An 18,634-nucleotide genomic window follows, 5' to 3' on the forward strand; every position below is an offset into this window, starting at 1 on the left:
GAATCTCCATGGAAGATAATTTCATGCTCTAATAAGAATATAACATTAGGGATCTATTATCAACCACCTGACCAGGACAGTGATAGTGACAATGAAATGCCAAGGGAGATTAGAGAGGCTATCAAAATTAAGAACTCCATAATTGTGGGGGATTTCAATTATCCCCATATTGATTGGGAACATGTTACCTCAGGATGACGTGCAGAGACAAAATTTCTCAATACTTTAAATGACTGCTTTTTGGAGCAACTGGTATGGGAACCCACAAGGGGAGAGGCAATTCTCAATTTAGTCCCGAGTGGAGTGCAGGATCTGGTCCAAGAGGTAATCGTAACAGGACTGCTTGGAAATAGTGATCATAATATAACATTTAACATTCCTGTGGTGGGAAGAACACTTCAACAGCCCAACACTATGGCATTTAATTTTCAGAAAGGGGAACTTTGCAAAATTGAGGGGGTTAGTTAAACAGAAATTGAAAGGTACAGTGACTAGAGTGAAATACTTGCAAGCTGCATGGACACTTTTAAGTTGGGCCTCTATTATCGTGTCTTTGAAATGTATACCCCAAATTAAAAAACACAGTAAAAGAACTAAAAAAGAGCCACCATGGCTCAACAACCATGTAAAAGAAGCAGTGAGAGATTAAAAAGGCATCTTTTAAAAAGGGGAAATCATATCCTAGTGAGGTAAATAGAAAGGAGCATAAACACTGCCTATTTAAGTGTAAAAATGTAATAAGAAAAGCCAAAAAGGAGTTTGAAGACCAGCTAGCCAAAAACTCAAAAGGTAATAACAAAATGTTTTTTAAGTGCATCAGAAGCAGGAAGCCTGCTAAACAACCAGTTGGGCCCCTGGACGACTGAGATACAAAAGGAGTGCTTAAAGATGATAAATCAATGCGGAGAAACTAAATGAATTCTTTGCTTCAGTCTTCACGACTGAGGATGTTAGGGAGATTCCCAAACCTGAGCCGGCTGTTGTAGGTGACAAATCTGAGGAATAGTCACAGACTGAGGTGTCACTAGAGGAGGTTTTGGAATTAATTGATAAACTTAACAGTAACAAATCTCCGGGACCAGATGGCATTCACCCAAGAGTTCTGAAAGAACTCAAATGTGAAATTGCGGAACTACTAACTATGGTTTGTAACCTGTCCTGAAAATCAGCTTCTGTACCTAAGTTGAAAACGATTGGTCCTAGGACTGACCTGGGGAACAACACTAGTTACCCCTCTCCATTCCGAACATACCATTATTCCTACCTTTGTGTTTCCTGTCTTTGTAACCAGTTCTCAGTCCTAAATAGGATTCCCGTTATCCTAGAAACTATTTACGTAGAGCCTTTGTGTGCTTAACGCAAAGGTTTCGAATCTAGTACACTGGTCCACGGGATCCCCCTTGTCCACATGTTAGTTGACCCCTTCAAGAACGTCTATTATTCGTGTGTTATTAGTAGACATGATCTTTACAGAAACCCATGGCTTGTGCCCAACATTTACGTTCTTCTATGTGTCTGAGCATTATCTTACTGTGTTTCAACAATTCCCAGTTACTGACATTAACTATCTGATCATGTGTCAATGATCACCTCAACCCTTTAAATACTGGCATTACATAGCTAATCTTCATCATTGGGGTCAGTCCTAGGACCAATCCTATTCAACTTATTCATAAATGATCTGGAGAAAGGGGTAAACAGTGAGGTGGCAAAGTTTGCAGATGATACTAAACTGCTCAAGATAGTTAAGACCAAAGCAGACTGTGAAGAACTTCAAAAAGATCTCACAAAACTAAGTGATTGGGCAACAAAATGGCAAATGAAATTTAATGTGGATAAATGTAAAGTAATGCACATTGGAAAAAATAACCCCAACTATACATACAATATGATGGGGGCTAATTTAGCTACAACTAATCAGGAAAAAGATTGGAGTCATCGTGGATAGTTCTCTGAAGATGTCCATGCAGTGTGCAGCGGCAGTCAAAAAAGCAAACAGGATGTTGGAATCATTAAAAAGGGGATAGAGAATAAGACAGAGAATATCTTATTGCCCCTATATAAATCCATGGTACCCACATCTTGAATACTGCGTACAGATGTGGTCTCCTCATCTCAAAAAAGATATACTGGCATTAGAAAAGGTTCAGAAAAGGGCAACTAAAATGATTAGGGTTTGGAAGGGTCCCATATGAGGAGAGATTAAAGAGGCTAGGACTTTTCAGCTTGGAAAAGAGAGAGACTAAGGGGGGCATGATAGAGGTATATAAAATCATGAGTGATGTGGAGAAAATGAATAAGGAAAAGTTATTTACTTGTTCCCATAATATAAGGACTAAGGGCCACCAAATGAAATTAAAGGGCAGCAGGTTTAAAACAAATAAAAGGAAGTTCTTCATACAGTGCACAGTCAACCTGTGGAACTCCTTGGCTGAGGAGGTTGTGAAGGCCAGGACTATAACAAGGTTTAAAAGAGAACTGGATAAGTTCATGGAGGTTAAGTTCATTAATGGCTATTAGCCAGGATGGGTAAGGATGTTGTTCCTAGCCTCTGTTCGTCAGGGGGTGGTGATGGACAACAGAAGAGAGATCACTTGATCATCACTCTTAGGTTCACGCCCTCTGGGGCACCTTGCGTTGGCCACTGTCGGTATCCAGGATACTGGGCTGGATGGGCCTTTGGTCTGACCCACTATGGCCATTCTTATGTTCATGCTGTATTATAAACTGGGCCCTGCGAAAGTTCTTGTTGCTAATTCTGCTGTGATCCAGGCTGCTTAAATAGTTCTGTACTCTCTGAACGGGCTTACCTGTTGCCCAGAGTTCATAACCTCTGCTGCTCTGTTGAGGCAGCATATAGTCTTTCTAGCATGAGTTGGGAGAATCCATGTATTTTTGTTTCGTCCAAGTGACAAAAAGATCTAACTGCAGAGTTTTCGTTGAAAGGGTGTAACAGAAGGATATGATAACTTCTTTCTGTGAGGGGAAGTATCTCTCTTCCTATCAAGACAGTGTAATGGGATGGGGGAATTAAATATCCATGCAACTTGCACTTTTCTCCAGCATTGCTGGCATAATGCCACCATCACATTTTGTAGCAACAGAGAAAGGGTTTGTCTAGTTGTTTGTGTAGAATAAAAATAACTTCATTTAATGACATTTCCCTTGGATGTTCCCTGTTTTGAAGGTGTTTTTGTCTTCGAACAGGTTGTAAATCTGATTCAAAGGAAGCATCTTTAATAGAAACTGTTAATACTACCATGGTCTCGGAATCTACTTGTCTTCTCTTGCTCTGTTAACAGTTACTCTAACCTGTAGCTCCCCTAGAATCATTCTGCTAATATTTGAGGTAACAGTGGGCTATAAATTCTGGCATACCTTTCACACTGTGCCACAAATAAACAAAATGAGAAGCCCATTCATCTACTCTAGAAAAAAAAATACAAGAGGGCTGAGGTTTTCCACAGCTGATAGAAAATTCTGACATTCAGTTTCCATTGAAATTCCTGGGAGTTGTCTTAATTTCTTAATTGGCTTTGAAAATTTTAAACAGCTTGATTGAGTAACAGATGTACTTTATAATGTATCAGCACTGGTGTTGGTGCTATCTGTGCTTTCTGGTGTGTTAAAGTCATGTAGGCCAGTTGCACTAAAATCCTCTCCTGTGAAAGGTGCACTGTGCTTCTGAATGTTTGATCTGTGCGATTCCCTGTAGCAGCTGAGTTCAACTCTGTTTGCTTTCTGCACTCCCTTGTGACTCCTGTTCTCCGTAAGCCTGTGACCTTGCAGATACACCTACACAGCAAAGGAAAACCTGGGCCAGTAACTGAGATTTAGCACCTGGGGAAATGTGTTTTCTGTAGCTAACTCCTCTATCAGCATTTGAAGGGAAATTCAGTTGCCTCCCTTTGGTTGTCCCCCAGGAGATAAGGGGAAGACTTTCAAAGGCACAAAGGGCAATTAGCTGCCCTGTTCCCATTGGAAGTCAATAGGAGTTGATCACCTACCTGTCCTTTATTCCTTTGAAACTCTTCCCCCTATATGGCTATGAATTTGTGCCCCAAACCACTTTTCTGATTTCAGGGCATTAACATGTTTTTTCTTTCAGCGACAGGGTATTGGAGAGCCCAGTGTGTACCATGCGGTGGTGGTGATTTTCCTGGAATTTTTTGCCTGGGGATTACTCACCACCCCTATGTTAACGGTAAGTAACTGACTCTTGCTGAGGGTAGCATGGTGGAAATGCTGAGGTTGAGGATTTCAGTGAAGATTTGGGTACAGTTTGAGTTTGAAGCACAAGAGGCAAAACCTAGGATACTGTACCTTATATCTGTAGAACTCATTCCAAAAAGTACTTTACAGATAGGAATTGCTGCAGCCATCTCAGGAGTGGAACATGGCAATTGTTGAAAAGCACATAAGAACGCTGCTTAGTAATTTAGGACAGAGAATGAAGAATACATTATTTGAAATGGAATAGGGGATTTAGTGAAGCAGAACTTAAGAACCCAAACTTGAATTTGGCCAGAATTTCTCATTTAAAGCTCGGGTACTGGTGAAAAGTGCCATGGGAGATCTTTAATGATTGAGGAAGGCTGTGATGTTTTATAACTCCTCCAATGACTGCACTTTTCATACAAGGGCTGGGACATTGGTTTAGTACTGATATAGAGGTAGGGTTGCCTCTTTCTGAATTACCAGCATCACTCCCTGCACTGTCAAGTCCTGTCCAATTACTGACCACATGCAAGAGCTCAGCTGGGGGTGACAGACTGTCATGAAAAATGTTTTATTGGACCAACTTCTGTTAGTGAAAGAGACAAGCTTTTGAGCTTACATAGAGTTGTTCTTCATATCTGTGCTAGATGACCTATGATGACGAATATAGGCCACAAAGGAAATGCCACAATAAAACCAAGAACAGAAGATTAGTTTTATCAAAAGAACTAGAATTCCCAACTCAGATATTTGTCTTGAGTTAAGTGACTGGAAACTTCCAAGTTGGCAGCTTGAGGAGGGATTCTCAGTTTTCAGAACTTATTTTCGGCAGCTAGTATGACAAGTCACATTAGTGTTTAATGTACCATGAGGATCTGTGAGCTGATTTCTGGGATCTAGATAATTTCCATACAAAGAAGGTCTTGTTCACAAAGGCCCTTAGAAGTACATTTACTAGTATAAAATGTAAGGCAAGTAGATAGAGGGTACAAAAACAAGAAGAGAGTGATCAGGAAACACTGAGTTAAATGAAGCAGAAATAGGGATTTGGCAGATGGGGCAGAGATGGAGAAATGTTTGTCTGAAATGGCCTCATAGTGTTAGAGAAACTTGGACATGAGCTCACCCCTACCCAACTCCAACACAGTCACAGTTCTCCCTGTGACATACCTGGGAGAAGTGGCTTCCTATGGCACTGATGAGGAAACAAAAGGGCTCCATGTATTTTGTTAGCAGAGCATGTATATGGTGATTATGGGATGGGAATAGGAGTGTCAGTGCTGTGGGCAAACATGGACTGCAGGCTTATTTAGTCTCTCGTTTGATGTGATCCTCCTGGCCTTTAACAGCAGAACTTAGTGGAGGATCTGTAAAATCGTTGACTTGGTCTCCACAGGTGTTACACCGGACTTTTCCTCAGCACACATTCTTGATGAATGGCCTGATCCATGGGGTCAAGGTAAGGAATTCTTTCCTTCCATATTAAAGAACTAATGCTGTAGAAACACGATGGGCCAGACCGCCTTACCATCTGGGCTTTGTTCCAATCTGAGAACAGGGTCAGTAGCAATGGAAAGTCATTATAATCAGAATGCTGTTTGGTGTCCACTCTATAGTGGGTAAGTGGCCACTTTATTGGCAAGCACAGCAGACGGGCAGTTCCATTTTCATGCCTGGTTGATTCTGTGTGTACTAACCCATTTAGGTATCTTCTTTCAGAATAGCACTGACAGCCTGCTGGATAGCCCAAGAAGTCTGAATGCCGACTCCATAGGTGCTCCCAGCGGCGGCTCCAGGCACCAGCGCACCAAGCACATGCCTGGTGTGGCAAGCCGTGAGGGGGCACCCTGCTGGTCACTGCGAGGGCGGCAGGCAAGTTGCCTTCAGTGGCATGGTTGCGGGAGGTCTGCCAGTTCTGCGGATTTGGCGTCGGGTGCGCTGAATCCACAGGACCAGCAGACCTCCCGCAGGCATGCTGCCAAATCTGCGGGGCCAGCAGACTTCCTGCAGGCACGCCGCCAAAGGCAGCCTGCCTGCCGTGCTTGGGGCGGTAAAAAAGCTAGAGCCGCCCCTGGGTTCTCCAGTCAAGGAGGACCTGTGGAAAAATTAGTGGACGCTTAGCACCCTCCAGTAGGCAGCTCACCACCTAATCGTTCCTCCGCCTCCCTAGTGCCTCCCATCCACTGGCAGCCCCGCTCATCAACTTTCCCTCCTTCCCAGTGCCTCCCACCTGCTGCAGTCAGCTGTTCTGCGGCATACAGAAGGCACTGGGGGGAAGGAGCGGGGACAGGGCACACTGGGAACTGGGCGGGAAGAGGTGAGGTGAGGGTGGAAAGAGGTGGATGGGGGTTTTGGGAGAAGGGGATGGGGCCTCGGGCAGAGCATGGGGTTGAGCACCCCCAGGGCCCGGAGGATGCGAATGCCTGTGCCTAATGCTGTGCTGACAGCTAAGAACACTCCAAAACAACATGAGAACAGCCTAGCGACCAGATTCTAGATGATAAGATAACAAAAAAATTGGTACTGTTATAGCTCTCAAGTAATGGAATTAAAAACAATGTCACCATGATCTAGAAACTCTGCCATCCCACAGTAGACTGGTGATTACAAAGCCACGTAGCAACTGGTGAAATGGTTTTAGAATAGTCCAACACTTGTGGAGGAATTACAGAAGCTGGCAAGAACTAAAACAAAATCATTTTCTAATTTGCTTGGTAAGATGGCAGAATTGGTCATGGGGATGGGCATCGGTATGAGCAGGAGCACCCCAATTAAAGGAACATGACCATCATTGAAGGATGGTTTTTTCTCAGGTGTGGGGCCGCTCAGACAATCTCATGTGTATCTTAAGGCGCTCGTTTCCCCCATTTTGTCACGAGTGTGAAAGATTTGTAGATATGGAGAACTTTTACAGAGGCTGAATGCGTTGCCTCTCTTCACATCCAACAGGTCTCAATCTAGAGCCGGAGCTTTCCCTGAACTGCAATAAATATTGACATTTTGGAGCTTTGCCAACATCTTCAGGCAGTGGCAACTCCCTGCTGCACAAATGGGCATGGGAAGGCCACAGCTGCAGACTCTGAGTACTTAGAGAGAAGGAAAATAATTTCTGAGCATTTAGCAGTTTTTCCAGTATAGAGATTTCAGCTATCTAATGAATGGTCATGTTTTGGTAACCTTGCCACCTCCTGGAAATCCAGTACAGTGGATTGCCAGCTCCTGTTGTTTGTATTGGTGACATCACAGCTGTTACTCTCCTATTGCCAGCCAGAGAAAGTGGCTGTGGGATTTGTACCTGGTGTGAACCCCTCTCTCTTTACTTAGGGCCTGCTGTCCTTTCTAAGTGCCCCACTGATTGGTGCTCTCTCTGATGTCTGGGGCAGGAAATCCTTCCTTCTCCTCACTGTGTTCTTCACGTGTGCACCAATACCTCTCATGAAGATCAGCCCATGGTGAGTCTATGCTTGGAATGGAGATGATGTGAGGGTGCAATGATATGGGAGGGATCCATCCAGAAGATGAGTGAGAGTGTCAAAGAGGAATTTGGAGGTGTAGTCACTTGAGATAGTGGAGTTAGGAGGATCTGGAGGTGCAGTGACTGTGGAGGAGTTTGGAAGTGCTTGTATGATGAAGAGAAGGAGCCTGAAGAGGCAGCCTTTCTTTGACCCAGAGCTTATTCCTTCACACACCATTTGATTCCAACTCCAGTCCAAAAGAAATGCCTTCTCCTACTGTTTGCTTTCCGCTACTAAAAACTGCATCGGTATTGCATCGCATTAATGTTCCCTTCCTGTGTGGGATGTTACCAGACATGGGTCTGGACTGGGTTTTTAAGCCATGAAATGTTAACCGGAATGGAAGCTCAATGGCATTTCTGAGCACTTCAGGATGAAGTGAAATGAATTGAAGCAGGAGTGTGACGAAGAGACTGTAGTTCAGCAGCATTAGGCTCTTGTTTTTTTTTGTTTTTTTTTTTTCATGTGGTTTCCTCTAACTCTGCCCCTGGAAACATCTCTTTCAGGTGGTATTTTGCTGTCATTTCCATGTCTGGAGTCTTTGCTGTCACCTTCTCTGTGATTTTTGCCTACGTTGCTGATATCACACAGGAACATGAACGCAGTACAGCTTATGGTTTGGTAAGGATCATTAGTTGATTCCCCCTAAGAGATACTCCAGTGCTCCAGAATTCAGAGAGTTGGAAAGGTGGGGTGTGGGACCATGTTAAGAGTGGCCTCCCCATGGGTTTGCACACAGGACTTCTGCATTCCTGTCAATCCACTGTGTCCATTCCTGGTTCCATTCCTGACTCCAAATGGAGCAAGGTGTTTAGAAACCAACCACAGAGCTTGGTGCTGTGAAATCTGGAATCCAGCTGTATTGTCACTTACAGTCCTTTCTCCAGCCTGTGGCACTACACCACATTGGCTTCCATGCAAACACAAATAGAACAGTGGCTGTGCACTGCTGAACTGTTCTCGCATAGTGTTATAAAAGGATTACTGAAAACACCTCAAGTATTGGTTGAGAGGCCTCTGGTCATCACCCACTGTCATGACCTAACCTCAACTCTACCAATTCTGGAACACCTGCCCTTATAGTTTGGCTACTCTATAGGTGATGGAGCTGATGGCCTTGGATGACTCTGGGAAAGAGGGTAGGCTCTGGCCAAAAGTTACTACTAACATTTGTATTATGCTGCAGGTGTCAGCCACTTTTGCAGCCAGCCTGGTCACAAGTCCAGCAATTGGTGCATACCTGTCCCAAGCCTATGGTGATACACTAGTGGTGGTGCTGGCTTCAGGAGTTGCTCTACTGGATATTGGCTTCATTCTGCTGGTTGTGCCAGAATCTCTGCCGGAAGAGATGCGCCCTGTGTCCTGGGGAGCTCCCATCTCTTGGGAACAGGCAGATCCATTTGCTGTAAGTAGTTTGCTACTGGCAATTTTTACTGCAATTTAACTTCTAGATCTATTTCCCCAAGTTCCATGTTGGTTCTTCTAACAGGAGAGTAAAGATAAAAAAGGAATCATTTTGCAAGGGGCAAAGGATGTGAAGTTAGACATGATTGTATCAGGTGCAAGGATGATGTCTGGCTGTATCTTTATTCAGTGCTGGGTAATGAGTTCCGAGTGTATATGGCTACATAGTGTCTAAAAACTGCTTCCAGTGTCCCTGAAGAAAGTTCATCATCTTTTGGTGGCAATAATTGATGGTGTGAGTGCAACTCCTATTGCTTTGCAGTTGCACTCTGTAGCCATGCGAAAGACCTAGCATGTTGCTGCTTCTGTTATCCTGGGGGAGTGCTGGTTAGGTCCCTGAAAAAGGTTATCTTGCTCATTTGCTTCTCACCTTTGTCTCACTTAGGAGTTACTGCCCATATTAATGTTCCAAGGAGAGCCAGAATTACAGAAATCTAGCTGGATTCTCTGCGATGCTCTGTATTAGCGGGGTGAAGTTTCCCACAGCTGGGAAGCTCTTCAAGGCGGAAACAATTTGGTGCCAGGCTGACTGTCATACAGATATGTCCCACTGATGTGCAGAAATTCTGTTGCAGAGCAAGCCCTTCCAGGGTGCCCAGTGTACTAAGTAACTCTTTGTATTGGGTTTATATCAGAGGGAGCCTAATGGTCCTGTTTGTTTCTCCAGTCTCTCCGCAAAGTGGGCCAGGATTCTACTGTGCTTCTCATCTGCATTACTGTCTTTCTCTCTTACCTTCCTGAAGCCGGCCAGTACTCCAGCTTCTTTTTGTACCTACGACAGGTCAGTCATTGGAGTTAGACTAAGATTCAGGTTTGGAAGTCAAAGGTTTGTAGTGTGTGTTGTAGTCTCATGAATATGTTTTATTTCCTTCCTGACTTTGCAGTATGGGGCAGCAGCTTCTGCTCAGTGATCATGGGCTGGGGGAATTTGCAGCTTGGCTGTGCACCAGCAGCCCTCGTTTGCCGCTGCTGACTAGAAGCTCTTTCTCAATGAGGGTGAAACAGTACCAGTAACCTGCTTCCTCTCTGTTAGAAAATGTAGGATGCCCATGAATGCTGGTTAACTGCGCAGCCCTTATGTGCCTTGTGAATGCAGTCCCCAGACTAATCACTAGCCACCTGCCCTGGACTCTGTGCTTGCCCCACCTTGTCACCTTCTTCAGGCACTTGGGACAGCGTATCCATTCACTTAGTTATTACTTTAGCCCATGGAAACCTCTTCCATCTTGTCACTGGGGAGGCTTTAATGTTCACTTTCCCAAGAGGTGGTGGAGGGTGAAATTGTATAATGCTCAAGCTACTGATATGTAGTATCAGTAAGTACTAGAGATGGCTCTCGTGGCGTGGCTTTTCTCAGGTACAACACAAAGCTCTTTGCCTAAATAGTGTCCCCTTCTGATGTCTTTGCAGGTCATTGGATTTTCCTCAGAGACTGTGGCAGCCTTTATTGGTGTGGTTGGAATCCTCTCCATATTGGCTCAGGTGAGAACCCATTCTCTGGGTACTACTTTCAGACCCCTTGGTTATGAGAGTGCACAAAAATTGATGACCTTGAGGATTGGATTGGCAACTGCCAGAATCCTTTTGTGAAGCCTTATCAATGTGTTACTAGCTGCAGGACAGCCTCGGGGCCTGACAAATCTGGTAGTGACGAGAGCTGCCTCCTCTTTCTTCATTACTCTCTTGTCCAGTGTAGTTGCCTCCTTTCTCCCCACTGTAGTTTGATAACATCATCTCATTTTCTCTTTCCAGACAGTAGTGTTGGGGATTCTCATGCGTTCAATAGGAAACAAAAATACCATCCTCTTGGGCTTAGGCTTCCAGATTCTACAGCTTGCCTGGTACGGCTTTGGATCGCAGCCCTGGTAAGAGTGGGTCAGCATTATTAAATAAACAATTGGCACATTTCTCATCCCTCTCCTCTTTAGGGGGCTGTTTGTGCCCAGTGCAGTTGTGCAATGTTCTCCATTTGGCTACCAGAGAGAGAGATTTGTCTGCTCTTCCAGCCTTAGTTTGCAGTACTCTTTTTGTATGGAAAGCTCTCCTCTTCCTCTTTTCTGCTTAATGCAGTGGTTTTCAACCTGTTGGCCACAGACTTCTGGGGGTCTATAGACTAGTCTAAGATTTTCAGAAGGTTTTGCACCTCCATTTGAAATTTTTTTTAGAAAGCTGCAAATGAAAAAAGGTTGAAAACTGCTTGTTCAATGGGCTGGTTTCTTTCTCTTGTAGGATGATGTGGGCAGCAGGAGCTGTGGCTGCCATGTCCAGTATCACTTTCCCAGCCATCAGTGCCATGGTGTCCAGGAACGCAGATCCCGACCAGCAGGGTACGTCACACTTGTTGAGTTTCTCTAATGTTTGGATTAAAATTCATCCAGCAGTTATCCTGACAAGTTTTCTACTTCTTTTACATCGGTGAGGAGAGAGTGCTACCAATACTGTAAGGAGGATAGGTATCTCTTTAACCCTTTGAAATCCAGTGAACATCTGGATACACCTTGTGCAGCATCTCTGTATGGCTTCAAAGCTGTATGCCAGCCACCCTCCATGTTAATTCTCTGGTGTGTACAGCATGAGTATTGTTAATGGGCACCTATACTCTCAATAATATAGGATTAAGAATATAGTTTATTAGATATACTAGTTTATAGGAACTAATTCACACCATCAGCCTATCAAGACTGGTATCTGCCTTTAACAATACCTGACGCTTGAGGAAGGGTCTCATAAAACACCCCATAATGCTTACATGCAACATTGAACAGCTACTTGTTCGAGGTAAGGAGGTAGTTCCTACTTGACCATCCACCTACCTTGAGTTTGTGCCCTAAATCCTGAGGTCAGATTGCCTCTAATTCAACCTCCTATGCTCATCTCTGAGTTGCTGCATGACTTGCCTGTGCCCATGCTCTGGGAAATGGCACACTCACTGTTAATGAGTTTGTAGGAAGGTACAGCTACATAGGAGCTGAGATCTGTCTTCAGGATAGTCATCAGTTTACGTGTGTTCTGGATGCGGACTTAATCCTGTTCTTATGCAACACAGATGTCTTACCTATAAAGAGATGCCCTTTAGAAGGCTGGAGGCTTATGTCTTCCCTATCTTCACTTTTTCTCTCTCAGGTGTGGTTCAGGGGATGATCACTGGAATTCGGGGGCTCTGTAATGGGCTAGGGCCAGCTCTCTATGGCTTTGTCTTTTACCTGTTCCATGTGGAATTGAATGAAATGGCTGAAGTGGAACCCCTGGGTAAGGCCACGAAGGTCATGGTCAACCCTACTGATGAGGTATCCTATCCAGTTTCATCACTTGCTTTGTCTGTCTGTCTTCCCACTTCACTGCAACTTACAGCATTAATCGTTCCTGTACTTTGCTTTACAGAGTAGCATTATCCCGGGGCCACCTTTCCTCTTTGGAGCATGCTCGGTCCTGCTGTCGCTCCTAGTGGCCTTGTTCATTCCAGAACATAATCTTGCATTGAGATCGGGCAGCCATAAGAAACACAGCAATGGAGCCCAGACCCACACCCACAGCCCGCAGGCTGGAGGATCAGATGGCAAGGAGCCCCTGCTGGAGGACAGTAGTGTGTGAGGGGAAACCTTGAATCTCTTGCTTTTCAACTCCAAGCCAAGGATGGACTGTACCAACTGGAGTTGGGGTGAGAGTGGGGGGAGGTAATGGACTGTACCACTAACAGCTAATGAGGGAGGGAAAAACTGTCCTTCAAAGCCAAATACATCCAGCTGGTGCAAAAAATGAGATTGTACCATCTGGTGCTGAAGGAAGAGGTTCGACTGCACCATGTGAAGGGATAGTTCTTAAAGAAAACCTGCTTTTGTATGTGAATGGTGACCTTCACAGAGTCACCTGCCATATATTCACCTTGCCAATGAAAAAAACAGAATTCTATCCCTGCTCTTTAATATAAACTAAATGATCTGACAGCAAGAGAAAACCAAGGCATCAGTTACTTGTCCTTTCCCCCAATATAATCAGTACTAGCCTCTGGCCCATCTCTGCTTGATGGGCTAACCTACTTCAGGCTGAGGACTGCGGGAGCATAGAAGTCAGTCCAAGCCTGTGTACTCCGCTCATGCTGAAAGTACAAGATGGTCTGATACACTAAATACAGAGTAATGTATGTGTAGAATAAACCAGTCAGTCTCCAGCTGAGTAGATCCTTACTACTTGAGGATATGATGAATTTGCCTATTCCAGCCCATGTGATAAATTCAGACCAGAACCAATTATATTTCAATAATTGTTCTGGAAGAGGTGATGAAAGGTAGGAAGTAAAGGTTCAGCTGTCACTGCCCTTAGCTCACATGGGAGTGAGTGACTGGGTGATAAAAAGGCAGTTGTGAGTTACGAATTCCTTGTTTTGGAACAACTACGCTCTTACTTAAATGTAGTGTTTGTCTGCACTTCCCTCTTCTAGAAGCAGTTTGAGAGGCTCAAAAAATCTTTCATGGAACTGGAACATTAGAAAACATGCTTCTCTGAGAGAGTTCAAAGAAATGGCTTGATCCATGTTATGCACTTTTATAAAGCATATTTCTTCCCCCAAACTGCTGCTATCTGATATAGGAAGCACCTGATGATGGCTCTCTGGGAGTTACAGCTCGGATGGTCCTGCAGCCATTCTGCTCAGTCCACAAGCCTGAAAGGCTGCAGCACAAAATTTGCATTAGAACTGAATATATAGATTTGAATTCCTCGTGGCATTTCTGAGCCTCCTGCAGAGCGCAGCCATCTTGCTGAAAAATGTCTTGGTGACCTCAGCTGTTGGGTTGAGCTCAGCTTAGAATTAGAGCAGGAGAGTCAAGCAAAGACTCAAAACCGGATGTGGGAAAAGTTAAGAGAGATGTGCATGTTTGGTGTGTCAGGGATGCTTAGCTATATACAGATACATAAAGGGGCATTCAGAGGAAAGAAATCAATTCTTATTAGTCTGCGAAATCAGAATCGGAAGTAATGGACTTGAGCAGTTACAGGGGAAATAAGTCAAATATTAGGAGAAACTGTAAGCCAGTTGACACACAAGCAGTAGAACTAGTTAAGGGAGCTGTGGATACATCCACTGGAAATAGTCAAGGCTTTGACTAGAGCAGATGTGATGCAGTAGCTCTCTTGTTCTTGGGAAAGTCTTCTGTCTTGTGGTTTGGGTCAGTTTCCTGCTGGCACAGATTTGTGGTAGGTATTTTAACCTCAATCCATTGGGAACAGGAAATCACAGCTAACCTGACTAAGCACAGCTGCAGAGATCAGCTCCTACAATGTTGGTGTCACAAATGCCCATTTGCAGCACGGCTCAGAAATGCCATTGACTTCTAAATGAATTTTAGAGCTGGCGAGAGATGCCAAATGGAGAGCCTTGGCGACTCAAGCCCCCTAACCACACAACGGGTATGGTACAGGGACCAGCACTGCAAGCTTCCCCATTCCGCCCTGCTAGTATACCTCAACCTGTCCCAAGAGGCTGCTTCGTGGGTTGTGGGAAGTTCCAGCTCCAGGGCTCATTCAGTTTATGGCCTCTTGTGAGGCTACCCATGTGGGACCAGTTAATGTCCTTGGTGTCAGCAGTTTCTGGGCTGTGGACAGCCGTCCAGTAGGAAGTGGACACTGAGATACAAAAGGAATTTCATGTAGGCTGTTGAATGGCTGCTGGGTATTAATAACTCACTGTTCCCCTAGAGAGAGGTTGAGCTTGTGGCCTAGTGTCTATTCACCCAGTCCCCTGAGTCAGCCAGTTATAAGAAACGGTAATGTTAATTAAAACAAATATAATTCACAATTTAGAAACAATCTTCATCACCAGAGGCCCCAGTCCTGTAGCTGGATCCATCCTCTTACGCTTCTGCAAAGGCCAGAGAGCTTCAGGGGAACAGTATGTGAGTGCAAGAATTTGCCTTCATGGATCCGATTGCAGGGATAGGGAATAAGCTAGCAGAAAGCTTCACTGAACACAATAGCTCCAGTTTTCTCAAGGTTTGTCCTTGAGTATTATCGGGAACATCTGGGATTGTCCATGCACAGCAAAACCAGATCCTAAAGGAAATCACCACGTTTAAATTCCTTTCCCCTGTCCAAAAATCCTTGCTCGGTAGAATAGTACAGCTATAGGGTTGGTTTGTTTTTAAAAAGCCATTTTGTGAGTATAACAAAGCAAAACTGCCAATTCATACTCTTACATTTTGTATTAAAATTGGCTGATGTGCTTTTCTCCCTCTCCCTCACACCCCTCCTCCCCCGAAATTAAATGAAAGTAATAAATATAATTACCCTGGTCACACTGAGGCAATCAGAACTGCAAGGTAAAATATAATTGATAAATCACCACAAAATAGACTGTAAACTTAATATATAATATATTATAAATTATATATTTTTTAAAAAAATCCTTCCCTTTATTTAATAGCTTATTAAAACTGACATGTTCTGAATCTAATTTCCTTTTCACCGTTGGTGCTGCCTGTGGCTTTTTATTGGTCCTTCATTCTGCTTGGATAGGGAAACTAGTCTGGTTAGTTTCACTTGGTCCTTAGTAGCACATAGTTGTGATGTTTTGAGTTTCCAGCACTGCAGCAAAGCACTTAAATTCCTCCAAAAACTCTTGACAAACTCAATACAACAATTTTTGTAATAGATTGTGTAACACCACATAATCCTAAACCTTGAGTCCAAATGACATGTTACGCTAAGTAAAATAACTAAACTGTATTGTCTGTTTACAAGCAAATCCTTGAAGAAACTGGTTTCTAAGGCTTGATCTACACTTGAAAGCCTTACCAGTGTAATTATTGTCATGAAGGATGTGACACTTTTTAGGTATGCAGTTATATCAGTAAAGCCCTAGTGTGAATGCAGCTATACTAGTGTAAAAGTGCTGTACCAGTATAATTTTTTCCCTTTTTGTACAGAAAAGACAACTTTAGTGTAGTTAAATCGGGTCTTGTCTACACTAGAGAATTGTACTAAGTAGCAATACTGCTGAATTATTCACTCTGGAAGCTTGAATGCAACTTAATGGCAGGGATGTTTGCATTCCATGGGAAATTCCACTAATTATCTATAGTGAAACAGAGAGGAATTTGTTTGCAAATCCTTGAAATTACACCTACCTTCTCAGGAAACTGGGGAGGGTCTTCTAACCCCACCCACAGACTTGTTTCCCCTGGGTAACATGAAGGGGTATGATCCACCATTCTGCCTTTTGACTCAGAAGTATTTGGCCAGGCTGTAAAGGAGCTAGAATTACAGGACCTGAATGAAGAATGTTGTTGTTCTGAAGGGCCGATAATTCTGTAGCACTCCCCTTAGAAACTAGAAAAATCTGTACAGAACATTCAACTAGTGTTGATTTTTGTTACTTTGTATGAAAAGCTGCATATCTTTTAAAGTACCTTTTTTAAAAAACCCTGCAGCATGATGCCAGATACTGGCTGTCCAACATCAATATTATTTCCCAAGTTTGTTGTCGTAAAACACAGATGAGTAACAGCGATGAAACTCAATTGTGGCTGAAAGCCTTTCACTTCAGTGCCCCCTGCTGGTTAAGGTAAAGATGGCCTTTCCTCTGCAGCTCCAGCACTGATGCAGGAGTTCAAGTTTAAAAACTGATCGTGTTGGATTAAAAATGCATTAAAACCAGTACTTTCTCACTCTGCTATAGTTTTGCAAATTAGAAACAATTCCATGGAAAAATTCCTGTTTCATTCAGTCTTTCTCTGCACCTGGATGGCTGCAAGTGACATTGAGCGGTGCAGGCATGTGGAAAGGCTGCAAGTTTTAATGAAGAATGGCAGCACTTTCCCTTTTTTTTAAATTAATAGTTTGCTCTTTGTGATGTTGATTTGTGTTCTTAGCTTATGATATGTATTTCATTTATTTCAATTGTTTAGAACTGGCTAATCTCTCCCACTGATGGGTTATTTATTAAACTGCTACTTTCCTGTTGCAGCAAAATCCTCTTTGCGATCTTGCTCTTCTGAAACATGTGAAACAAGAGGGCCTTTAAAAATCTGTGCCTGTGATGCTTGAAGTGACTCTTTCCAGGAGTCCTAAACTACTCTCAATCTTTGAGTGAGGTGTGCTCTAAGGATTGGGTCTCCAGATGTCTTTTCTCTGCTCTTACTGAAGGCTGATTTACACACAGACTTTCACCCATTGAACTCTGAGCTTCCTAAAACCGATTTAGTTATTTCACAGCAAGTTTGTGTAGATACTTATTTTAGATGTGTGGCTGGTCAGCTCTGATCCTGAAATAAGTGTCCAGACAGACTTGAATCAAAATAACTAAAACTGTCTTCATACCTTTTGCATGTAAATCAGCCCTGAGCTGCTGTCCTCTTGAGTGAATGTGCTCCCTGCCTTTCTTCTACCCATTTCCTACCTTGCCAGGGCTGTTGTGAGGCTTAAATAAAAATTGGAAAGTGCTTGTGCTATCCTTGGATGGAAGGTTCTGCCTTAGTGGGGAAGTACTGTTAATCAGTGGGATTCACACCACAAGAAACCACTCTGGGTGTGATACAGCAACAGTAGCCCAGATACTGTGTGTAGCGTGACCCAGTGCATGCAGTGCTGTGATGGTCAAATGCCCTACCCTGACTTGCATGACTTGTGGATTGTCTTGGATTTGTCTGCGTTCAATAAGGATTCTCGCGTGCTTACCAGGACTCATTGGCAGATATGATCTGTATACAAGCATCTATCATTCCTGCTTTTGCGCACACCTGATCCACCTCCCACTAGCTTGTTTATGTGACCAGGTGGTCACACACATGCTGTAACCAGCTTTTCAAACTCCCTTATTCTGTTAGTTTCCAGCCAGGCGTAATTTAGATCCTCTCCCTTCAAAGAATTATTTTTCCAGAATAGTTGATGCTGGTGCTAAAGCGAACAATACAATCCATGAGAAAAAGAAACAGATGCTCTTATGTGGAATCTGTGAGTTATGACTGGTGCCCTCTACTGGGCTCGAGAGGCAGGTCACATTTTACTGGATGCACAGCTGTTTGTACCAATTGTCTGGAATTACTTTGCAGTACCCACAGAGTGAGAAGCGGATGCTTCATGTGAATCTGATTGGACTGGGGAAACCCCCCCTTCACACAAATGGCAGTCCAGAGAGTTTGGACTGGGATTTTCAAAATACCATGAGGCATTTGGGTACCTAAATCCCTTCAACTTCTTGGGACATTGGCACCTAACTTCCTTATTTTCCTATGAAAATTCTGACTTTAACTGAAAGGCTGCCACCCTTTTACCCTTCTTACTGAATATGGCATGTTGCCTTTCCTCTACCCAAAATCGGTTTTCATATGGGTGGCTCAGTGGTGAGCTGTTATGCTGCCAGATGGCTCCCATTTGTGAGTAGATCCTTGCTCATCCCTGGAGAGGAATGGCTTGTCTTTATGAGAAAACTGCTTTGCATTAGA

At 43.7% G+C, this 18,634-nt stretch overlaps 2 protein-coding genes across 2 annotated transcripts in view; one reads left to right on the forward strand and one right to left on the reverse strand.

The window, feature by feature from the left end:
- The window catches only part of LOC116825793 (hippocampus abundant transcript 1 protein-like), a 19,879-nt gene extending 4,427 nt beyond the window's left edge, over nucleotides 1–15,452 (forward strand). Inside the window, exons 2-12 of the mRNA XM_032782104.2 lie at nucleotides 4,109–4,204; nucleotides 5,615–5,677; nucleotides 7,543–7,670; nucleotides 8,240–8,354; nucleotides 8,920–9,138; nucleotides 9,865–9,978; nucleotides 10,608–10,679; nucleotides 10,950–11,062; nucleotides 11,427–11,524; nucleotides 12,321–12,484; nucleotides 12,579–15,452. Of these exons, the coding sequence (XP_032637995.1) occupies nucleotides 4,109–4,204; nucleotides 5,615–5,677; nucleotides 7,543–7,670; nucleotides 8,240–8,354; nucleotides 8,920–9,138; nucleotides 9,865–9,978; nucleotides 10,608–10,679; nucleotides 10,950–11,062; nucleotides 11,427–11,524; nucleotides 12,321–12,484; nucleotides 12,579–12,788 (1,392 nt within the window). The 3' untranslated portion in view covers nucleotides 12,789–15,452. The remainder of the gene's footprint in view (nucleotides 1–4,108; nucleotides 4,205–5,614; nucleotides 5,678–7,542; nucleotides 7,671–8,239; nucleotides 8,355–8,919; nucleotides 9,139–9,864; nucleotides 9,979–10,607; nucleotides 10,680–10,949; nucleotides 11,063–11,426; nucleotides 11,525–12,320; nucleotides 12,485–12,578) is intronic.
- The window catches only part of RNF126 (ring finger protein 126), a 395,779-nt gene that overhangs the window by 142,880 nt on the left and 234,265 nt on the right, over nucleotides 1–18,634 (reverse strand). The window lies entirely within an intron of this gene.

Source organism: Chelonoidis abingdonii, chromosome 11, assembly GCF_003597395.2.
Source record: "Chelonoidis abingdonii isolate Lonesome George chromosome 11, CheloAbing_2.0, whole genome shotgun sequence".
NCBI lineage: Eukaryota > Metazoa > Chordata > Testudines > Testudinidae > Chelonoidis > Chelonoidis abingdonii.